This window comes from Drosophila mauritiana, chromosome 3R, assembly GCF_004382145.1.
Source record: "Drosophila mauritiana strain mau12 chromosome 3R, ASM438214v1, whole genome shotgun sequence".
Taxonomy (NCBI): Eukaryota; Metazoa; Arthropoda; class Insecta; order Diptera; family Drosophilidae; genus Drosophila; species Drosophila mauritiana.
The window spans coordinates 7,046,676-7,070,279 of NC_046670.1; the positions used below are offsets into that span (position 1 = coordinate 7,046,676).

The 23,604-nt window shown below is 40.1% G+C and overlaps 2 protein-coding genes across 3 annotated transcripts in view; one reads left to right on the forward strand and one right to left on the reverse strand.

Annotated features, from left to right (window-relative positions):
• The window catches only part of LOC117142610 (heparan-sulfate 6-O-sulfotransferase 2), a 78,595-nt gene that overhangs the window by 39,269 nt on the left and 15,722 nt on the right, over nucleotides 1–23,604 (forward strand). The gene's annotated exons all lie outside the window — the stretch shown is intronic.
• LOC117142611 lies at nucleotides 19,894–20,418 on the reverse strand. 2 transcript variants are annotated; one of them, XM_033306694.1, is made up of 2 exons: nucleotides 20,330–20,418; nucleotides 19,894–20,267 (listed from the first exon to the last, which is right to left on the reverse strand). In XM_033306694.1, exons 1-2 carry the CDS (start codon nucleotides 20,386–20,388, stop codon nucleotides 20,075–20,077), a joined length of 252 nt encoding a protein of 83 aa, XP_033162585.1. In that variant the 5' UTR covers nucleotides 20,389–20,418; the 3' UTR covers nucleotides 19,894–20,074. The 2 variants fall into 2 exon arrangements, with proteins under 2 accessions (XP_033162585.1, XP_033162584.1); XM_033306693.1 differs by having other exon boundaries at nucleotides 19,907–20,276.

The window sequence follows — 23,604 nt, forward strand, 5'->3', positions numbered from 1 at the left end:
ACTGCTTGTTTTTGGCGCTGTAAGTGCTGCCGTTATAACTGTCACTTGTCCTCGATACACTTGTCTGCCTGTCTGCCATGATGCTGCTGCTCCTCCTGGTGCTGATGTCACTCCTGCGAAGTCCTTCGGATGGGACTCCCCTCGTTTCCGGCAGACGTACGAGATTTGAATGTATGAGCGGCAAACCAAAAACTGTAGACGAGAAATTGATATTTTATGGTTATGAATTATTACCAGCGATTATCTGCCAGAGCTATGGAGATAAAAAGAGTTTCCCCTCTTTTGTTGGGGATTTCAGGTCCTGGAAGGAGACGCCCATTTCGGTTGTAAAATGCATGATGGGAGCCATCAATATAAAGCACTTTTCAAACTCTCGGCGGAAAAAGGAGGCACGTAAAGGGTGAAGTAGCCAACTTACAATGGGATTGTGTTAAAAAGTTACCAAACACAATAAATAAACACAGGCAAAAAGCCAGAAGATGCGTTACCGAGAGTCATTGCGAAATTGCATTACCCGCTGTTGAGTGTTTGAATTGCAATAATACTGCTGAGTGGCGCAATATTGGCTTAGAATGGATATTGTGCACTCGTCGGTAAACAAATAACTTTGCGTATGCATATGAAATGCGATTATAGTGCACTTGCATGGGTCTAAGCTTATGGGAATTTAGAGAATGTAGAAATAGCTAACTTACATCCTCGGCTGGTGAATAAAACAGTTGAAGGACATAAATTACGAGTCTATCATGTGCATCAACGATTGCAAGTCCAGCATTTTCACTTCGTCCTTATTGGCTTGGACTTGTTTAATATCAAATTGATGTCAATACATTTTTGCGGAGCAACACTTGACTTGCTCCACTTAAAATTCCTCAACTTTGTGCGGTGCTTGGGCCATTTGGCCGAATGGCTTTTTGAAATGAAGCCAACTACTTGTCACACCCACTAGAGAGCACATGGGCCAAAAAGGAAAGGAGGCCAAAAGGAGACACTTAACTTGGCCCACACACACTTCTCCGCACACTTCAAACCTTCAATTGTTTGCCCACTGCGTCCCTTTGACATGTGGCGAACAAAAGCGTTATCTAAAGATAGTCTCAAAAGAGTCGGTGACCCTTGAGTTCATATATATGCACACGGTGTGGAAACAATAGGGTTTTTATTCATATTCTACGACCATGAAATAATTGCATTTTATTATATATTATCCTCCAGAAATTACTTATGTGGCTCTACAACCAATTAGCAATGAAGCTTAGTAAGACAAATAGTAATAATTAATAAAATATTGATTATAAAAACTTTAATTGAGATAAAGATATATTTTATATGTAATATAACCCTAATGTCGCTAAGTATTCAACTTTGAATGCATAATTAGAATACTCGGTTTCAATTACTTGAGTTTGAGCGGACATTGACAGTTTGATGGGATCACATCCTTTCTGGCCAAGCTTATTGCTCATCACCACTGACTCCCCGTCCGGCTGAAGTTGCCTGTCTGGTCGAGAGCTCCATTCACTTCCTGCAACTCCAAGTGCAGCGGCAGTGGCAACAGCAATGGCGTCGAACAATGCAACTGCCGTCGCTCCCGAGGAGGCGCCATTGGAGTGTCTGACATCACGTGTGGGGAGCAGCAGTGGCGGCTGACAGTTGACATGCTGACAGACTCGAACGCGTCCTGCGACGCAGAGACAGAGTCCTGCCACAAGCGATGCCAAGTTGGCCTTTTTCAGGCCAAAGCACATCCTTCGCTCGAAAAGCCTGATACGTAAAGTGGTTAGCTACAAGGAATTGTAGAAAGTAGAACCACATTTAAAATGTTATTAAAATGTTACTAATTTAAGAAGGAAAATCCAGCACATGATTAAAAGTAACAATATGTAAGGGTTTACAACATTTGTTTGGGTTTTTAAAAATATTTAGCGTTGATTTTTTGGTAATAATGTTTTCATATTTAATATTTGTTCTATATTAGTCTTAATTATAAAATTGCATTATTTGCTTTTTTGCCATCACTGCTCAGTGATATGATTTTGCTGCAAGCGCCACCCCTAAATTACGATGTGTATGCTGCATTACTTTTAATAGCTGCTCTCCCCCAAACTCTTGGGCCATTCAATTTATGTCCTTTCACCAACATCTTGTACACACGTTTTTGTGTCGTGCTTTCTGAATTTTTCATACATACATATTCTTACCCCTCGCGATTTTCGTACATAATTGCTTTCAGGGCGCTTTGCTGCTATGACTTTTTGTGTTGCGATTTGTTGAGAGCCATGATTTTATTTTAAATGAGTTTTTGATTTATGCATTAAACACATAATTGTACCAGATTTCCCATTTCTCTTTTGCCTTTCTCGCCGGCTTTCTTTCCTTTGTCCTCGGATCCTGGCGAAGGATTTGTCTGTCGCTTGGTGTGCATAATTTAATGTTTGGTTTGATTTATGCGGAGACGCTAAGGCAGCGAAACTCTGAAAAAGGTTTTAATATAACAAATAAGTTGGGGATTTACCGAGATGGGTTCGCAAGGCATTTGATCTCTGCGGAGGATAATACGAGAAAGTGACAATTGAAGGCAAGTTTCGGAGGAGACAGGTGCACAGAGTGCCAAGTTTTTTAAGTTTTTTCAAAATAGAGCAGCACGTATAAGTCTAAGTTAGTCCTTGGGCTAATCGTTCATTAAACGCTGCCTAAGTTTTTCAGCCAACGCCCCTAAAGAAATTACTTAGTAACTTTGAAGATTGTAAAATATTTTCCATTTTCCACTTAGAATCAGTTTGTGCCCCTAAGCGCATAATTCCATTAAATGGAAACTCCCCTCAAAATCTCTCGCACGGAGCACAGAGTTCTCAAATCCTTTCGCACTCAGGACACATAAACACTGACACACACACACAAATGGATTTAGAGACAGACAAGCCCCAAAAAGGCGTCCTTACAGCAATTAAACTAAAAGCAATTAGATGCACTGGCAATAAAAATTTAAATATTCATATTTTCCCCGCAAATTAAATGGGGCATGTGGCAGCAGGATGTAGCGCACACCGAGATTACTTACTGCAAAATGATGTCAAATTATTGAGAGCTCGTTAAACACTTCTGCCATCCGCCACTCGATTATGCCCATCGCGCTTAATGGAGTGTAAAGTTTTGAATATTTTCCCACAAACTAAAAATAAGGTTCAGTTCTTGTTTACGAGCTCGTTACCCGGCGCATGATGTGGCTAATAAAAAGTTGGCCAAGAGGTGTTTACTTGCAGGTCAACATGTACAACTTAATCAAGATCGGGTTATGAGCGCTGCGGTTTTTGCTGGAGCTAAAAGTATCTACGGAGCAGGGTTTTAATACGATTATGACCCTGCTGCCCTGCTCTGTAAATCAATAAGGTTGAAAGGTCAGGCCGTAGCACTGCCAATTGCATTAGGTTTTGGACTCGTTTCCCCCCTGCTATATACGCATGCAGGCAAAAGTGTTTGAAACATTTATACTTTATTGCTATTTTGCATGCATAAATGGTCGTCGAAGGATGTGGAGCTATGGGTATCAATTCCGTATCGGCGAGCTCCTCTGCGGAGCTTGCCAAGTGGGTCACGTATCTGTATCTGTATCTGCATGCCCGTATACTGGCGATGCCTTTAACTACACAACTTTTGGAAGTTATGCAGCATGCTTTTCGGCTGATATATACACGCTTGTATATGTTGCGTACATATATGAAGAAGTATAATACCCCATTCGTTTTTCTTGTTCATTGAATCGAATTTCGAACGTTTCTCTAGCGCTTTTCAGCCATGTTTTCGTTCCTTGTTTTTCCTGCACGAGATAAAAATTCAATTATGGCCTCTTTTTGTCTGCTGACTGATGCCAGTTGTTGGGCAGACTTCTAGCACTCGTTAATTTAAATTTTCGCTGTTAACAATTGCTTGGTATTTATTTAAATGCAAAACAACGCACATTAATTAACACGTACCAATTGATTTACGTTGCATTAATTGCCACACGTCACATACTTACAACCTGCAAAACGGCATTCATTTAATTAATGGCAGGCCTAAAAAAAAATTGACAAAGTATTCGTTTGAAACATACCCTGTTCTTTGATTTTATTTCAACGTAATTCAGCCAATCATTAAATATAAATTGTTGATGCAGTGAAATTAATAAGGTTAAACACATTCGAATTATCACTGACATCAAATTATCGAATCAACTGCCTGTCATGCGTAACTTCTTTCAATTATTGCACTCCTTTATTATTAAAAAAAAGTGGCCAATTTACATAATTATAATTGATGGCCAATGTATGCATAGCATATGTGTGCTCAAATATTAACCATAAATCATTATAAATATTGAATTAAAATATTAAACGAGGACAATGGCAGGCAAAATAAAACCCAAAATGGCCAGTGAACTATATATAAATGAAATCCAAAGGAGATCGAGCCAAGCCACGAAAAGTCGCCTTTGCCTTCAGTCGGCAGTCAAGTGTGGGCCAAGTGCCACTAGAATAATGTGTCAATAATGTGCGATTATATCGACTACAATCAGCACAGCCCAGAACCACCCAACATCTAAGACCCTTAACGTCAGTCAGCCAGCCAACATATTGTGGATAGAAAAAAACGGGGAGCTCCGTGGTGGAGCAAATTGTGTGAAGTTAATAAAAAAAAGGGAATACTTGAATGGGGTTCAATGGCAAAGTGGTTCGACTTTGGTCCTTTTTATGTCTCCCATTTGCTGCCGCTGCTCATTTTATACTTTTCATATCCCTAAAAGTCACGTATTTATATTTCATTATTTTTTCTTTCTGACTCCCTTGTTTTTGCTTGCGCTATAGAAAAAATCAATTGCGCGCAAATTGAGTAAATGTCATTTAGACATCCGCTTCCATCGGCAACAAAAAACGGCTAAAGAACATATACAGCAAACGAGTGTCAAACACGAACTCAAACATATTCACATGCCTGCCACAAAGTATGCGACAATGTGGCATGTGATACCGCCGTTGCATAAATGTATATGTTGACGATTTTCAAGGCTTTAAATAAATATATGAATGGGTTTTAGGGTGGATGCTTTAAAGGATGCTTCATAAACTTCATCCTTTAAGCATTCACGAAATGTTCTGGCATTACTCATACGCACTGTTGACAAGATACCAAGTAAGATAAAGAACTTATTCGCTATTTATAGGCGCTTTAGAGTAACTAATAACATACACGCATTTTATATCAAGAATTTTTCAATTTTTAAATATATATATTAACATTTTATAAGGTCCAGAGTATTTTTTAAGAAACCAATAAAGCTTGCTAACTTACTTCATGACAGGTCCACTCTACTGCTGGTGTGCGCCTTACCACTTTAAACACAATCTAATGTCAACAGGACAGACACCGAGTGAATCATTCAGCGACAGGCATTGCACTATAGAACGTCGGTTGTCCGTACCGACTTATAAATGCGGTTTAGCTTCCATCTGGTTTTGTCATAAGTGTGTGCACAGCACACCCCCTGTCTGTATTTGCGTGTGTGGGCGAGTGTGTAAGTGGCTGCGGCTTGTGCGTATCAATGAAGCAGTTAGTCGAGTGGCACTCCATGCCGCTCGTTGACTTTATTGGATTATCAGGCAAATTTTATAGTATTCCTTGGACTCATACCACTGAACCAGCCGCCAAAGCATATTGAATATTCCCTTGAACCCGAAATGACTTTACTTCGGCAATGGGTTTCTAACAGCATATTTACTCGGAATTGATATGGGACTCAGGGTGGATAATGGCTGAAAAGTAAATATGGAGGATTCAAATTGTGAAAGTTTCGAGCACGTAAATGGACATGCGTAGAATGGAGAGTGGATATCCTTGGCTCAGATTCGCTAATACGCATAACTTTCTATTTTGATTTGCCCCCGAACGCAAGTTTACTTTATATCAAAGAAAAAAAAAAGAAAAATGTGTACAATTTACTTTGCAGAAATCAGCACTCGAGGTGACAGTCTTAAGACCCATCCAATCGATTTTACTGATTGGAAGTTCTCTCGCTTTTTTTTCCTCTTCAGAGTGCATTAAAAATATTGCACATTGAGATGAGTCTCCCGTTCCTTGCAATATTTCTAATTCCCTCCAGCATCTGATGGCTGCCAGGAATGTAGTTGACGCACAGCTGCGCTTCTGTCTTTTCTCAGCACATACTCGTAGCATCAAAAAATATATATATACAATATACAGAGCAGTGGGAAAGAACAACAAGCTCACATTTCGTAGAGATTCACACGTACACATGGGCAAACACCGAACCCAAACCCACGACAACTGGGACGACCATGGTGGTCCACGAAGCGAAATGGAGGAAAACGCTTCGTTTTAATTGTTGAACCACACAAGTGCTTACACAAGGACTTCTCAGTTCTGGCTGGGGAACTGGGCACATTTACCAATGGGCGCTGGGCATGAGCATTTCCATTTCATTTCAGCCAGACTTTGCTTAACCCACATGGAGCGAGATCAACTTGAGTTGCATTTTAATTTACACACCAAAAATTTCCAACAGCCAAGGGACATAAATAAATAAAGCCTGGGCTAGAACTAAAGCAAATACTTTCACCAGCTGCAGATACTAAAACGATGGAAACGAGTTGAACTCAATTTTCGGGCAGCAGAGCAAATTCGTTAGAGTCCTGCTGCAAGGAAAAGGTTAAGAGGCAAAGAAACGCTAGGTAGTCCTGCTGCTAAATCGGCGGAAAAACAAGCGGCAGGAAGCGAACAGCATGCAAATCAGTTCGGAATGCGGCAAAAAGGTGTAACGGCAGCACAAAAAGCGAAGGAAAATGGCCAATCGAAGTTTGGGTAATCGAACACTGGAGAAGCTACCGGTGTGGCGGGGGGTGGGGATGCGGCATTAAGGATACACGTGCCTCAGTTTTCCGTGCTCTTGCACTTGCCTTGCTCTCCTTTAGGTTCATCTGCCAGTTTCTGGTAAAAGGGCATTCTTCTGCTAAATTAAAAGTTCTTTGGCTTTCTTAATTCGGATGCTCGCTCAAGGATACAAAAAAGAACTTGAAGAATGTGCCAGTCTATACAAATACTTTTTCAAGAACGATTGTATCCTTACTTTCTTTGTGCCTAAACTTAACATGATTAATCTAAAAAAGTGGCTATATATCTTTTTAATCTACAGAACTTTATAAAATGTGTGGAAAAACTTTTATACCACTTGATTTGTTCAATTCCACGTTTAGAATAGATTCGAAATAGTTCGATGAAGTAACACTAAGTTAAGAAGTCAATGCGGATTTTCTAGCTATAAAAGGAGAAGAAGCTTATGGCAAACCAAGTTCCATGGCGGAAACTGCCGCCACAAACCGTTTTCCCCCATAAACCTTAAAAAGGGTCCACAAGAGGACTGGAGTGAATGCAAATAGCGCAGGTTGGCGCAATAAATTTGAAACGTTTTTCCCTTGCAGTTTGACTTTCTGCCATTCGCCATTTATTTGTGCTAACAATTTTGTCGCCTGCGAACTGCAAACTGCAGACCCGACCACCACTTCCTCCCGAATTTCCAAACATTCGCTGTCATATACATATATACTTTCTTTTTTTGAACATTTGCCATGACAATTTGCTGCTCAATTGAACTCGCACGGATTGCAGGCTCACCTGCCCGCGGCTCTATCTTGCTCACTTTGTCGGCGGCTGCTCACCTGTCCCTCTGCCCTGCTTTGCATAAGTTTGACAGCTTTCTCCATCCATGTACATGTGCCGCTAACGAAGTCATTCAGTGTTTGTGTCACAGCCGTTTCGTGGGGCCATGAAACTGGGCAGAAATACGGCAACCGGCAACTGGCAACCGGGGGTAGCCCACCTGGTTGCAGCTGCAACTAGCCCAAAAAGCGCGTCACGAAGCTGCGTTCATTATGTTGCCACGTTGCTGTGGCATGTGTGTTGTTGGCACACTCTATCTGAAGTAGGGTACTATTCTCTTGCTATCTCACTGATCAATTTTGATCTTATAAAGCAAAGAAACTGATTAATTGTTTGTATAAAGCATGTTTTAATGTTCTTGAATGCTTGAAACGCAGCCTTTTGGTACTAACTATAAACCACATGATCCATAATCCATTAGAAAATATGTGTTAAATTGTTAAGCTTAAATTTGAAAGTTTTCCCTAATTTTAAGTTCCATTTTCTTCTAGACTAAGAATAATTACCATAAATAATAGTTATTTATTTATATTTAGTCTCTGTAGGAATTATTGGTAAAATATTTACACACGTGTATTTTTTCCCGGAAAACTTCAACAAACTCATGTTTTTAAATGTTTCTTACATACTTTTTGGTTTGACATAAACCACAGCACCGTATCGTGTATCTGGGAGGGTATTCCATGCTTTGTTATGCGATGCCTGCCCATCCTTTGCTGCTGTTTTTTTCGGGGGGAGTACTGTTTTGCGGCCATCCCAACTGTCAGGCTTTCAAGCGGTGGGGATTGGGGCGGAACGAAAAAGGGGCGGGGCAGGTGTTGTGGCTGCGGCTGCGGCTGTGGAGCTGCCTGTCCTCTCTGATTTATGTTGCCAATCAGGCATTTTGCTTGCGGTTGCACTCTGTACTGCTCCGTGTTCCTCGCTCCGTTGATTTGTTACCCATACGCAGCGTAAACAAGGTTGCAAATGGATTTGGTGCGACGCCCGCAAAGTTTATGAGCTCCACTTGGCTGTACATCATCCCATTTGGTGTTTTCCGGATAAGCCGCTTACTCGGATTCAAATGGGTCGAGTGGTCGAGTGCCTGCTCCCATGAGGCAGATTATCCCAAGTCAAGCATGCTGCCGATATATATTCCCGACATCCTTAAAGGAATGCATTTGGCCAGCTGCTCATCGGATAATTTCAAATATATTGCCTACTTTTTGGGATAAATCGTTCGAAGGTCTTAGAATGTTTTACCTATAAAATATTAAATGCATTAGCAAACGCACAGATATCCCGGGCAGCATGTAAGGAACGAAATGCAAGTCGTTGCCCATAATTCAACGTTTGCGTTAGGATACTTGCCAAGTTATCTAAATGCTAGCAGGAGAAATCTCTCCTGAAGCTTCCTATCGCCACATTCGCTGCATTTTGCTTTTCTGGCAGGCAACTGGGCCAAAATCTTTCCACTTTGCTAGCCACCCGTTTTCATTTCATTTTTCCTTTTTGTCCTAAGTCTTACCCCAGATTGAACAAGAAAAACGCATTACGATTTCTTGCCCGAATAGGGAGAATTGTAATATTTTCGGTGGACATTTTAAAGCGATTCTCATAAGTTTACCAAAATCGATGATATATTTTTCCGTGTTTCTATTAAACTCCCTATACACAACATAAATGGTTCGCCATCTGTCACGTTTAGTCGCATGGACGCACGTGTGATGAATACTTGGCAATTAGGAAGGCCGGTGAATCCCTGTTGACATAACCAGGAAGGAATCATTTAGGAGACGTCCTTGTCAGTTCCGGCTGACGTTTTATGCTGAATGCTATGGGAAGAGGGGCCAAAATGTCCCTACGTATATAAATATTTTATTTATTTAGACTCCTGATTTTGCTAGTCAGCTACGTGCTGCCAATGCCTAAAATGATGTTCAAAATTACCTTTTGTACATTCCATATCCGATTTTTTTGTAGGGAATTGGTTGACATATCTATGTGGAATCTTGATTGATCACTTGTGGTTTGTGTACACCTTATAGAGCTTTCTTTTTTTAGTGACTTTATGTGTCTAGGGGGTATAATGGTTTTATACCGAATTCATTGAAAAATATCTGCATATATTTAATATATAATATTTGCAGTGTATATTAAATTAATTGAATAAAGTGTGAATTTTTCATGCGATAATTATGTTTTATTATTAAATGGAAAATCATGAGAACTAGTATTTTTCTTTCATATAAAAAAGCATTTCAAACGCATTTTAGATATATAAAGCATATGTATATTCGTTTCAGAGGAAACCAAATTTGGGATTTATCGTAAATAGGAAACGTATTTGATAAAAATGAAAATTAGCAATTTCGATATGTTTTTATATGAATACCTCTGCTTAATGGAACTTTAATTAAATTCATGAAATATTTAACATTCCTTTAATATTGGCTATCTATTTTATTTTTCTTTGCAGGTATGCATTCGATCCAGTGCCCTTAGTATACAAATCTAGTTCGTGCCTCAATCCCCAATGCTTACAAAAATGTTGTGCCACAAGAGCTCTAAGCGTTTGGAATTGAAGGGTATCATTTGTGGGTGAGTTATCCACTCCCGGGGGGAAAGCGGTGCGTTGTGGCATGGTTTGGTGCTGCACGCAGTTGTAAATTGTCAGATAATTTAATTTGTGGTTAAACGCAACCCAGACGCCAAGCATAGCCCCAAAAACATGGAGGAGCTGCAAGGGGTGCAAAAATCAAGAAGTTGTCCTGGCAACGGGTAATTGGGGAATAGAAATAATGCCAAGCCAAGGAAAACCAGAAAACGCATGGGGAAAACTGCACGATACCGAAATCCCTCCGGTGGGAATTGCTGGATGGGAATGGGAATGTGGATTTTACTCCTTCTCTGATCCACTTGCCAATCCACCATACGTACATATGTGTGCGTGTGTGTGTTGTTTTTGCGCCCTGGCGCTTTAGTTGCTTTTTATGAATTTTGTATTTGTGCGAGTAAATTCCCTTTTGCTGGTGCCACATGACGTATGAGTAATGGCTTTAGCCTGCCCTGCTTTTGTCTCTCACTGTCGGCGTTTTTGTTGCAGCTTCTGTTCTTGTTTATTCTGCGGTCGCGTTTACAGCCGCTCCACACTTCACCCCTTGTGGCGGTCCCTGTCCGCAATCGCATATGCATGGATTTTATCCGAAACTATGCGATATAGTACAGTACACATATCTGTTCTGCGTCGGTGGCGCTATTGTTTCTGGTGTTGCTGCTGGTATTACTGTCTGCCTCTTTCCTGCATTGTCAAATTGGTTTGTTTAAATTGAATACTTTGTAGTGTTTTGTTAAGGGAAAAAGACGTTGTTTTTCCCCTCTAAAGCTGTCGGTCGATAAAAAATGAAATTGTTGTTTGGTTTTTTGTGCAAAAAAAGCTGCACAGATGAGCTTCAACGAACAGTCAGAGCATTTAATTGGGTTAACACTTAAGCCAGTAATCCAGTAGGTAATTCCGATGCGATTTATTTGCCATTTATTTCTTAAGCCCGTTTTGTTTGTCCTGCTGATGAACCCTTCAACACAATTCAAAAATTTGTTAACCATTCATCATTTTGACGAAGGATTTCTTTGGTTTCGCCGGGACTAAATAAACTCAGAAGGCATGCACTTGGAACTTAATCTGCCGCATAATTCAAAAGCCTCTGCATCCTGACAGGCCAAAACCGAAGAAACCAAGAACCCACAGAATCGGGACGAAAAAAAAAATAGCATCTCAAACCGAAGAAATGGCAAGGAAAGTTCGCTTCCCTTCGAGGCGGAAAAGTTTTCCCTCCCGTATAGCCGATTTTCACCCACGCCACTTTTTTGCCTTTGGTAACTTCATATTTATATAATAACTTTATGTTTGTGTTGTAGATTTTCGTCCCTTTCGTCGGGGAAAATTTACAATAACAACGCTGGGTGGGAGGATGGAAAGCCCGCCAAGGACAAAGACTAAAACAGCAAACAAAGTGCAAAAACACACAGACTGTAGCTGTAGCATTCGGTGTGGCCATAACAAAAGGCGCGCGTTGGCGTCTAAAGTTGATTTCTTAATGTCTTCCAAGGATACACTGTTTGTCTTGATGAAGAAAATGGCAGAGCTCAGCGATGATACACCCACATATATAGTCGCAAGTCAAGTCAAAAGCCGTTGCCGACGGCAATTTACACTGTAGTTGTTTATTTCGAAACACTTGCGAGAAGACGAAAAGTGGGCAGAGCCAATATTGAGTGAGCCACTACTTATGACAAAGGCATATCCTTGCTGCCTCTCGACATTCAACATTCTCGCAGCGGAAGCGGAAATGTGCATTATTTGATATGAGTCTGTTTTTGTTACTTGTTGTTGCGTTTCGCACACATGTACACTCGACTGGCTTGGCAGCAAATTCCTTGCTCTTTGACAATACTCACAGACTTCTGGAAGGGCCCCAAAGAAATCACTTCAGCTATGTGCAAAGGATAATTTAATTGAATTTGCTTGACCATAAAGAATGGATAGTACAAATTGGCCAAGCAAGAAAAGGCAGATTACGCATATCAATTCACCACAAAAAATAAGGCTATATTGATCACAATGGCAACCATTTCACCTTCACTGAGCTCTATAATTAAACTTTTAAGTTGAAATTGACTTTTAAAGATTACTTAAAAGAAAAAATTGGCACTCAATTGGAAATTGTAATAGTCGTTGAAATTTTCCGCCCCGTTTGACACAAAAAAAGTAATATCATTTTCTCTTACCTTTTCGGCAACTACAAAGTTTTCCAAACTAGCCATTTTCCTTTCTTCAAACTCTTGCACATTTTATTACCATATTTATTAATTTCCTTGAGATTCTCTATCCAGTTTAAGTCAATATATAATGCAATTCAAATTGTGCTTCTCAACAAGTTTCTGAACAATGAGAAAACTATTTTTTCCCTTTTCCGGCATAAATTTGCTTGGCTGTTGAATTTAAAGAATATAGTTCGCTACCCATTTATTGTTACTGGAATTTAGTGTGTGCTGGGGCAAAAGGCTTCATTCAACCGCAGGCGCTGATATTCAAAAGCGCCCAAAACTTTTTTCGAGGACATAACGGCAAAAATTTGAAGTACCTTTAGTTTGGTCCAAAAGTTTCCCAGCGCCAAATAATAAAAAATAGCCTCAAAAACTACAACACTTACACTCTAGCAGAGGCTAGACGCAAAAACCAATTTTCGATGCCTAAAAAAGGAAAAATGCACACTGCCAAAATGGAGAGAAAATATGCAGAACAAACTTTTGGCCGCGCCAGTTGCCTCTGTGGTAAATGAAATTTTAATAAACCCAAAATGGTCTTTGGATAAATCGCTTTTCCGTTTGCGGGCGTGCGGCAATGTTACGCATACGACGTGTAAGCCGCCTTGTGGTAAATTTTAATTGGCTTGTCGCGAGTTGGTTTTTTCCACAACTACTGCCGCTGCTTGATTTTGATTTTGCAAAAGAGGCATCATGATTAAAAACTTTACATAGTTTCGCGCTGGTTTTGGTTTTTGGGGTTTTTGGGTCTGGTTTCGTTTGCTGTAGCTGCTTCTCATTTGTTTTTGGCATTATTGCAGCCCGGAACTTTTGTATGAGAAACTTGGTTTCAAATTGGCCACGCCCACCCATCAAGGGAAAGTTGGGCTGTTGTCGTTTCGTTCGTCGGTTGGCATGGCAGCGATTTTGTATAAGAATAGTTGGCCCATAGTCCTGCGAATCCAGGTGAAGTTTAGGATTTTAATTAGTTTCGTTCGTCGCTTAGTGTCAAAGCAATTTGTTAGATAGCTCTAGCTAGCTTTAATATAAATCTTTTCCTCGAGCCTAGCGTTTAATATTGCATGTCTAGTGCGGCTTTAGGTAAATTTCTTTGGTTACCACTAATAGCTTGAAGTCTCTTGAGATTAGTTACCAAACTTGCTAAAAACATTTGCCTTCAATTAGCAAAATAAATAATTTTTAGAACTCCAGTAAATGAACATACATACATCGCATTACATTTCATATGTAAATGGTTTTAATTACGTGATTACGCTTACTTGTGTCTCGGTAATTGAATCCCATTTCTACGCTAATGAATTTCAGTTACTTGAATACTGACTGATTTGTGTAACTTATCTTATTCACTGTTAGGCAAAGTCATTATTTCTTAACGTTAATTAATCATGTGGCCTGACATATAGGTGACAACACTCACCACCACATTTCCCATTCATAAAACAGTGACTCCACATTTTAATTACATTTATTCACACCGAAGTCTAAGCTCCGCGGGCTTCACTTAATTTGTTGCTCTTGTTCGCAATTCCCCAGGCTTATTATTATGACTTTTCATTGGCTTCTTCACACATGCCGTGTCCTGGCGAAAGCATTTCCCCATCTGTTCTTATTTATTGGATTTGGGATTTGCTGATGTTGCTCATGCAGTATTGGGATTTATATTTTTTCCCTCGTTTTTCGCCAGCAGCTGGTATAATTAAGTTTGCCTTTTGATATATGTACATATTCTCCCACCTGTCTCCCATCGGACTGCCATCAGTCACTTCTTATGCAAATGCTGTTGGCCAGCGTCCTGTGCACTCCACCATCCAGCAACGACTTTTGTATATGCTATCCATCTTGTATTTCATGTGTAAGCCTTGATTACTTCAAAGAACTAAACTTATCTGCTGTAAACTAGGTTCTTCTATTGATTAATAAATATATAAATATTTTGGTAAAAACGTTTTTAAAATAACCCAACATCATAACCAACCTATCATATTTTTTTAAGAGTAATAGTTCCTATTTCGTTGACCATCTGATCAACCTGCGATACTCTTTCCCGCCACGAATGTATATCGTTTACTTTCTTATTCAAAATGGCTCCCAAATGTGAAATATCCTGGCCGTGCACGGGGACGAAATAAATTTCGAGAACTGAGACGTGGGGTCACGTGCGTGAAAAGTTGTGTGTTTGTCTGTTTGGCGGACTCCGCATGCCATGAGCTGGAGGGACATGAGCATCCATGGTACATGAGCCAGCAGCTTCGCTGAGCCAGCAGCATATGCATATTGATTCTGCGGTCCATCAGCTGTCACTGTGCTGTCCCGGTGGCCCAAGTTCCCCAGTGCTGTTTGTTTACAAGTGCCGCAATCATGATACGCATCAGCAAACGAGCCACCAGCCAAGGGTCCACCTGATGGCATCGGCCAAAAAGCAAGAAACAGCTTTGGGGCAAAAAAGAATAAGGTAGAACCTGCCCACACACACACATGGCAGCAAGGAGTCCGGAGGGCACAACATATCCCCCCAGACAAGTAGACAAAAGCAGCAAAAATTTGCATGTCTTCCTGGCGTTCCCGAGTGTGTTGTGTTTGCTCTTCTCTCTCATTTCTCCGTCTACTTTTGCACTTTGCAGGGCATTGCTTTCTCCTTGCTGGCCATTTTGAACTTAAATGGTAAATAGACCTTTCGGATTGTTAATGACAGCCAGGTATTGGCAGGTGGGTGGTATGTGAGTCAGTGTAAAAAGCCCAAGGACATTGGTCTTGAAGCATCCTGCGGTAATGTTTGGTTCGGTTTTGAATTAACTGCAAGCAAGAGAGAGAGAGAATGCTTTATTCTGATTACTTCCCAAAATCGTCAATCAAAGGATAATGCTGTTTCTTAAATGTTCTGCATAGATTGTCTACTAACTGTTTTAAACTTCTCAAATTTCCAGCTTGAATTGCCTCAGTTTGGTTTAAATTGAACAGTATCCCCTTTCCCCCGTCTAATTGCTGGTTTACGTCGTTCTCCAGCATAGTACCGAAATTTGTGGCTGTTTTGCTTGTCTCGGGGAGCTGGTTACGAAGAAAAAACCAGGAAAACAGAGTAGAAATTTGCATGAAACAGCAGCAGAGCACAGCCACCCCGATTTGAATCCTGCAACGTGCGTTGCGATAAATCAAAAATCTGCAGCCAAGGCAAAAGAGTTACCCTGGCTTCATCCTTTTGAAGAGAAGAACAAGGGAAACGCATTGGCCATGCAAACACAGCTGATTGTGTAAACAAACTGATGATCGGGAATGGAAATGATGGGGAACGGGTGCTACTACTTGCTGCTGCAGAACAATGAAATGGAATTTCAATGCCATCTCCCTTATTGTTGTCAGCCTGGGCAATAATTGTTCGGGCTCTCAGCACGTCTGCATATGTGCTGCATATACTTGAGAATACCACTGCATTCCACGCTATTTGCCATCGATTGCATCTTGCACGGCATCCAGCAGACCAGAGCCACCCTCGAAACAACAAGGAAAACAGTCGCATCCTGGCAGACCATTATCGCCGAGAGCAGCGACAGCCGTGTTCTCCCAATCCTGCTGCTCCCAATTCCCATTTGCAGTTGCCATTGCATTTGGCATACGTGTAAATCGTAAATTTCCGTATGTGAAATGAATGGTAACCAGAAACGGAGACCCGAAAAGGAGCCACACATCCTCATCCTTTCACTGCCGGGCACAGGGCAATAGCTCATTGTGGACAGCGGAGACAGCCGCTGCTGTGCAACACCAACACCAACACCACCACCACAACGTCCACCAGAAAACAAAAGTCACTTCCCCGGTAATGGAATAAATATCCGTAAGGACCATCTTTCCGTGCCACGTTGCACACCCATGCACACGTGTATGGGAATTGTCCAGCATTTTGCGGCTATTTATAGTTGGAAATTGAAAATAAAGGTGCCGAGACGGAATGCATTGTTGAGCGATTTATTTGCGCCAGAGATAAAATTTTAATTTCGCTACGTTTCGTTTTTGTGGTCCGAGTGTCTTTAATTTAAAAACTAATTAAATGCCACTTTTTGTGTGAATATTTGAAAAATGTTAATAAACAAAATATTAAGTTTAGCTGCAACTAAACTGAAAAAGGCCGAATAACGAAATGGAATATTTTGTTTTATTTATAAATATTTTATTTAAATTTGTAGAAATTACACTAGTTATGCTTTGAGGGAAATTTAGTTTTTAATTGCCTTTTAGTTGCAGAATTTAAAATAGAGAGCGCTGCGTTTTTCATTTTCTTAACTTTCTATTTAGAAATCTAAAATAATGGAATGCTTGCTCAGTCTAGCCAGATAGTCCAGTATACCCTTTAAATATACAAGTACCGGATATTAAAATTTGTTATCCTTCGTGAAGAGTTTCAGTTTGTCTTTTATTCGTTACCTTCAGCAAGCAATCACACGAAAGTACCGCACTCAAATAGAAGCATTTCCTCGCAAAAGTCCTTGCTTTTTCCAAAGAATCCCTGAAAAAAAGTAGAATTTAAACGTGAATGGTTCAAATTTCGCTTACTGATTTCCCAGAAATTGTTATTCAAAAAATTCAATTTACCTGCATCAATGCACAAGTAATACCCCGCTCGTCGTAATTTTTGTATATTTTGCATATTTGTCACTCCGAAGATGACCAGCTGCGAGTTGGAGAACCCGACCCGCAGGTCCTGCTCCTGTTTACCTGGACCCACCGCTCACCCGACCGTTCGATTGGGCCAAGGAGGAAATGCGAGACATGGAAGCCTTTGTGACATTGCACTCAGTGGTGCGGATGCTGGGAGTGGATGTTCTCGCTGTCTTTTATTGTCGGCGGTGTATAATTTTCACACTCCTGGCGCAGATGCGAATGGCTGTTTGTGCTACTGTTCGACCTCCGGCGGTTTTGCCACCCCGTCTTGGCTGATTTGATTGCACTGAGCTTTACGTCTCGGTTGTTTTATTATTTTCTTTCGTTTTCTTTGTCCTCCCCACATTTTCGTTCGCTTCGTTCAGCATTTTGATTATGTTGCAGCATTTTTGCATCATAATACTCATAAATATTTATGAGGCAAGTTGTCTAAACACGATACCGACGGAAAATACCGCATTCACAATCTTTCGCATGCATTCAAGGCAAAACCAATATCAGTGCAAATGTCTGGCTCGAAGCTTAGGCAAATGAAGTTGTATGATATGTGGTCAGAATTAAAATGTGAAATGAAAACAAAAAATCACAGCCATTGATTGCTGGTAAAACACGTTTAAACGAGCTGTTTTAATATGCAGAAAGTCATTTGGTTCACGAAAAAACTGTCGAAATAAATTGAAAATGTTGGCCAGTAAAAATTGTTCACCCGCATGGCAACGATATCAATTTGCTTTCGATATTGGCAAACAAAAAGAAGGTTAAAACAGAGATTATTTTAGTACGAATGGCCCCAAGATATATTTGATTTTTTGCCGATAAAATACGTTTTGATTTGCAGACATTTAGTTGGCTGTTGGTTTTCCCTGTTGGACGAAGTTTTTTAAAGCAGAATGACAATTTGATTAGTTTGGAATAAGTTCACTTTTTCTGGCTCTGGTGGTGCTGGAAAACTTTGCGACAGGTTTGTGGAAAATTCCAGGCCGTTTTAATGACAAGTTTGTGGGAAAAACTTTGCCAATGCCGATGCCTATGATCGAGTCAATTAGTTGGGGAAATATTTGCTACCGAATGTTTTATGTATATGGGAAAGAAATTCACCAACTTAATTATATATTAAAATGGTGTCGTTTGCAGTGCACTGTTATCAAGCTGCACCCTTCTTGCATTTGGCTAACACGGCGTATGCGTGATGTCGAAAAGCGTAGCACACTTTTAGGAGTCCGCACAATTTACGCTTAATATACGGGGGAGACAAGTGATGAATTTAAACATAACATGCAACAGAATGCTCAAGTCTTAAAATTTCAGAGAATCCTCGCCAACTTCTTAGTTTTCTTTGGCTCAACTCTTAGCTGGATTTCGGGGATTGTCGGAAACTTGTCTTCACTTTTGACTTGCTTTTTTGTGCGAAAGCAACACTGACAGCAACTACAACAAATGACTCATTTTCCACGCACTTCATGCTTCGTTTGCAAAAGTTTTCGTCAGTCTCTGCAAAACCAAACAATGCCAACGCGCGCAGGGAGAGGATGAGCAATCAAACTGACTTCCACTTTTGACTTCCTGTTTCGTACATATACATACATATAGTCGTAGTTTTGCGTTCCATGTAGCTAGCAAGGATATTTATCATAAATTTGACTGCGCATTGCAATGGCATTGCTTTGATGCGGCTTCCTTTGGCTCTCCCAGTTTCATATCTGTGGCAAACTGGAATCGCCCTGATTCATAAATTATTTGATATTTCATTTCCTCTGCGTAATGCAGCAAAAATGTAATAATAAAAAAATAAGTGCACACTGGCTTGGCCACTGGGAAACAGTGTACAAGCAAATATACACAGAATCACAGTTCGCCTCGCCAAAAAGGACTATATTTCAGTCTCTGCCCCACGGCGATGCAATAAAATGTCTGCTTCTGCTGATTTCGTTCGGTTCTTGTCCAAGCACAGCCAAAGTAAACATAATAATAATAATAATTCCAACTGCAACTTCAATTTACCTCTTAGGAATACTTTAACATGTTCATAGAAAGAATGAAAAAAATGGAAAGTGATAAAACAAGGGCGAGCAGAGACAACTGAGAAAATAGTTCGCAAAAAATAACTTTTGCTAGCAAGAAGAGCTATATAATAAACTTAAGTTATGAACTGCAATCTCGTTTTTATCAGATTGCATGTAATAAATTCAAGCAAAACGTGAATGTAGCGTGTAAGCTAGTAGATTTGTAATACTAATGATGAGTAATACGTGTAATACTAGGTTCAAGTACGAATATTAAGAAAGTAATTTCCATTAAATTTGCTATTATTTGCCAATAACATATCAATTTAGCAATCATTTTAATGAACTAGGTAACAAACGAATTTTCCTATAATTTTGAATTACGTTTTTAATGTCTATCCAATTTTGACCGGTATGCGGAAACATTTTGGCCAGGACCGCTGTAAACGCCTTACCAAATTACAAAACCTTGTGGATACTTTTTCGTGTTAGCTGATTTTTTAATATCGTGATGGAATTATGGTCATAGTCAGTCCATTAGAAGGCACTTGGAACTGATAAGGCATCTACCTTTGACTTCCATTAGCTGAGTAAAAAGTATCTTATAGTCGAAGAACTTACTAAAAGTCGTAACATGTTTTGGAGCTTTTCTGATTCTTTAAGATAAATGGAAGCAGAATTTGGTTTCTTATGTAAAAGTTTACTTTTCAACGTAAGTAAGATAACACAAATGTTTTACATTTTTACGACTTGGACATTAACATTCCCGATAAAGCACATAGTTATGATTAGGGTTTTTGTGTAAACTTTACGCAGATTATTTATTTTCTTGTTTTAATGAACGTTTGAGTGCAACAAATCTTCAAATAGACATGGTTTGTGTTCCCTTGTTGCCAAGATATTTACTCTTCTATTTGGATGCCAGTTGCACAGTAGAACCACAGATCTGTGAAGCAAACACCTCCTTGTGTCCGAGCAGCCCAATATGCATTCTGTACATTCTGAGTAACCACCTTTGGTCTGCCAGTTGGCACGAAAAACCAGAAATCGTATGTGGGATTGTACGACAGCACCTTGAGCTCCAAACTTTCGGATCTAATAAAGCTTCGAACGTATTTATTGTAGGTAATTGTAATTTGTTTAAACTAAAGAGTTACCTTTGCTGACTGGCTGGCAGCAGCAGGATAATTGCAACTATTATGGTAGCCCAGTTCATGTCGTAGGTGTCGGACTGACTGATTGCGAATGTGAGTTATTTGTGTTCTCACCTGCTATTATTTACTCGAGGTTATCTCCTCGCTGTTGCCTGTTGAGTGCGATAAGGTAGTATGAAGTCGAAACAGCGCCACAAAACAAAAAAAAAATGTATAAAAAAACCGAAAGTTGCATGCAATGCCAAGCCAAAACGGAATAGAAATGAATTAGAGCTCACCTCCGAATTGCCTGCCAGCATGTTTTGGCCAAAAGTGAAGGATAAATTCTGCAACCCAAAACAAAGCAAATACGATTTTAAGTGCTTTTTATTTTACTTATTTTTTGTTTGCAGGCTATTATGCATTCGTTTTGGCCAAAGGCGCGCATGAGCAATATCCAGTCACCTGTTACCCCTTTTTGTTAGCCAAAAAGGTAAAATTTATTGTATAAACACTACGAATAAACACATTATGAGCGTAGGACGGCTACAAAGGGGTGTTGTCTTTCCCTCTTTTTGTCCGGAATCGGGCAACTAAATAAACAAAACGAGAAATGGGAGCAAGTCAAATAATGGCCAGGAAAAGACATAGTCTATAGAATCTAGATATTCTTTGTGTGGTATATGAATGGGCAAACAATTGAGCCAAACCCAACAAGACCCCTACAATAACATCAAATACAACCGTAGACGATGGCACGTTTTGCAAATTTTTGTGCAAGCAAATATGTGAATATTTATCTGTCCAACACTCACGCCCACAAAAGTAGAGTATCTGGCCATAAAAAACAGTCAAGTGATGTAGTTTTCCCTACGGTTTATTACTTGCAGTAAAGTTTTCATTTCTTTTCAAGGTACTGCTTTCACTGCTATTACTTTTGTTTCAAAGCGGTGGTGAGGAGATGGTTTACTTTCTGGGACAATGGTTTGTCATTCGTCATGATTTGGTGCGGCCTTGCATGCAATAGCATAATAAGCCAAGCGAACAGCTCAGTTCCACCCCGCCGCCCACAACTTATCCTGCTTGGGCGGCAGTCAACACTCATACGCCTCGTTGCACGGCTTGCTGCACGACTCGCTTCATTGTTGTGGCATATTGTATCACATTTTGAAACGCAGGCAACAAGCAACTGTGCACGCAGAATAATTAAAGTTGTTCAACTTATCCAAAATAGAATCCTTAATATTAATTTTGGGTCTTTCTTAGTGTTTTATACTTCATATCTCTTTGTTTTATGGGTAATCTAAGTATGAGTGATATTATACTGTTCGTTTAAGCTAAGCTAGTATTATTCGCTGTTGCAATAATAGGTTAAAAAGCTTAAAAAAATTTTAATAAACGTGATAGATCATATACCTCCTTATCTGCCTGCCAAGTGCAGCAATCTTTGGGTGTAGTAATTTGTATCTACTGACGCCAGTATTCTCCGAGTGCAACGACATCATCGGATATCTGAGAACGTATCACAGCTAGTGCACATATTCAAAAAGGAGCAAACGTGCCAGGCATGTGACCGGATCCACCACCACCACTAGCACGACTGCCGGGATGTGGAGATTTGAGATGCCAGACGGGATGTTATGTGTTGCGCCGGCAACTGCCGAAAATAGTGGCATATAAAGTGCTTCGAATTTAATTAAGTTCAAATTGGACACTGTGTGCAGCTGATGGCCGGACAATGTGCAGTTTAGTTTTCAGTTTCAATTACAAACAAAAACCCAATTAAGTTACGTTTTGTTGTCCGGTTATGACAACCCGGCTAAGGAGTACTCCATGGCTTTGGTTCCCGGCAACCCAATACTATCCTAATATCCTGTCATATGAGTAATTCGTTAAGTGCGTTTCGGGGTTTCACAGCGTTCCAATAATAACAACCCGATTCCCAGGGGGCAGAAAACGCTTAGCAGATTAGCCAGAGCATTATTTTTTCTTTTGATTAAAGTGCGAGAATTTGCCAACAAAACAGTGCTGGCCAACAAATGGCCGAAAGCCAAATCAAATCAGATGAAAACACGAAACAAAACGGACCGGGAACCAGAATAGAATAGGAGCGTACAAACAAAGGACTGGGAAGGAAAAATGCTGATGAAAAAAGGACAAAACTGATGTTGTTCCTTTTCTTTTTTTTTGACATTTCAATCAGCATTTTTCAAGCGACTCACACTTAAACACAAACACAAACATAAAAGAAAACGTTAAGAAAATCGCATTATAGGAAAACATTTGACCATTTTTCATGTCCTGCCAAAATAAATGCCATACGAAAATTGAATTTGTGGCAAAAAGATGACAGTGCCAGAAAAGAACAGAACGCGCAGTAAAAGTTCGTATATCCGCATTATATGCTGTACACCCGGCGTATGAGTAATTTCATTGAAAAAACACTTTTTGCCCATCCTGTTGGCGACAGAAGAGCAGCAAAATAATATTATTAATCAATTAAAAAAAAACAGAAACTGAATTTGATTACAGATTGCGGTCGCATGAATGTCAAGCTATTGCTGCGTGCAATTTTTTATTCCACACAGCTTAACCTATTTGCCTTAAATGAATTCCCTTCCAATTTAATATATATAAATTCCAATACCAGACCGCAGACAGACAGCTAGCCTCTTCCGTCAGTCTCAGATCTTTAATGCCCGGGCGTTACGTATGATTCAGGGACTTCCGCTTAAAGCTTTACGTCCTGGCATCCCCGGAAATACGTAAAAAATGGCCAGGGTCCGCGGAAATGCACTAAAACCACCAGGAAAAAATGGTCTTTCATTTAAATTTACGCGCCAACTTGAGTACAATGAAAGCAAATGTGAAACAGTTGCCCCGTAACGAACAGCGGCGCCAGCAAGTAATGTAAAGTCCAAAAGTCCACTTAACAAGAAAATGGTTTTTATAAACATTTTCTTTTTTTTTTTGTTTTCCTGCTCTATGCATTAAAACCATTTTCATACCCTCACTTATTATTAGCGTTGGTCGGTGTGTGGGTGAAGGCAGCGCCATACAAAATACTTTGCACATTTTTATGACCGTGACAGTGCGACCAAGGTGCCCACGGAAACTGCTCCTGGTCTTCGTCCACGCTCCCCATCGCATTTCCCATTTTCCATTTCCAGCCTGCCAGCCATCCACCTCCATTATATGTCTCACTCCTCGCCCACGCAAAGGAAAACCAAACAATTTTCCGTGTAGTTTATGAGCGTGAAAAAATGTTTACTGGTCGGAGCTTCAAAACGCTTCAACTT

What these genes read in the sequence shown, in the direction of transcription:
- LOC117142611 (XM_033306693.1), bottom strand. Translation starts at nt 20,388, where the DNA reads ATGAACTGGGCTACCATAATAGTTGCAATTATCCTGCTGCTGCCAGCC. An exon ending in CTGCCAGCCAGTCAGCAAAG is followed by an intron (nt 20,277 to 20,329) that starts GTAACTCTTTAG and finishes ATACGTTCGAAG; the next exon opens with CTTTATTAGATCCGAAAGTT.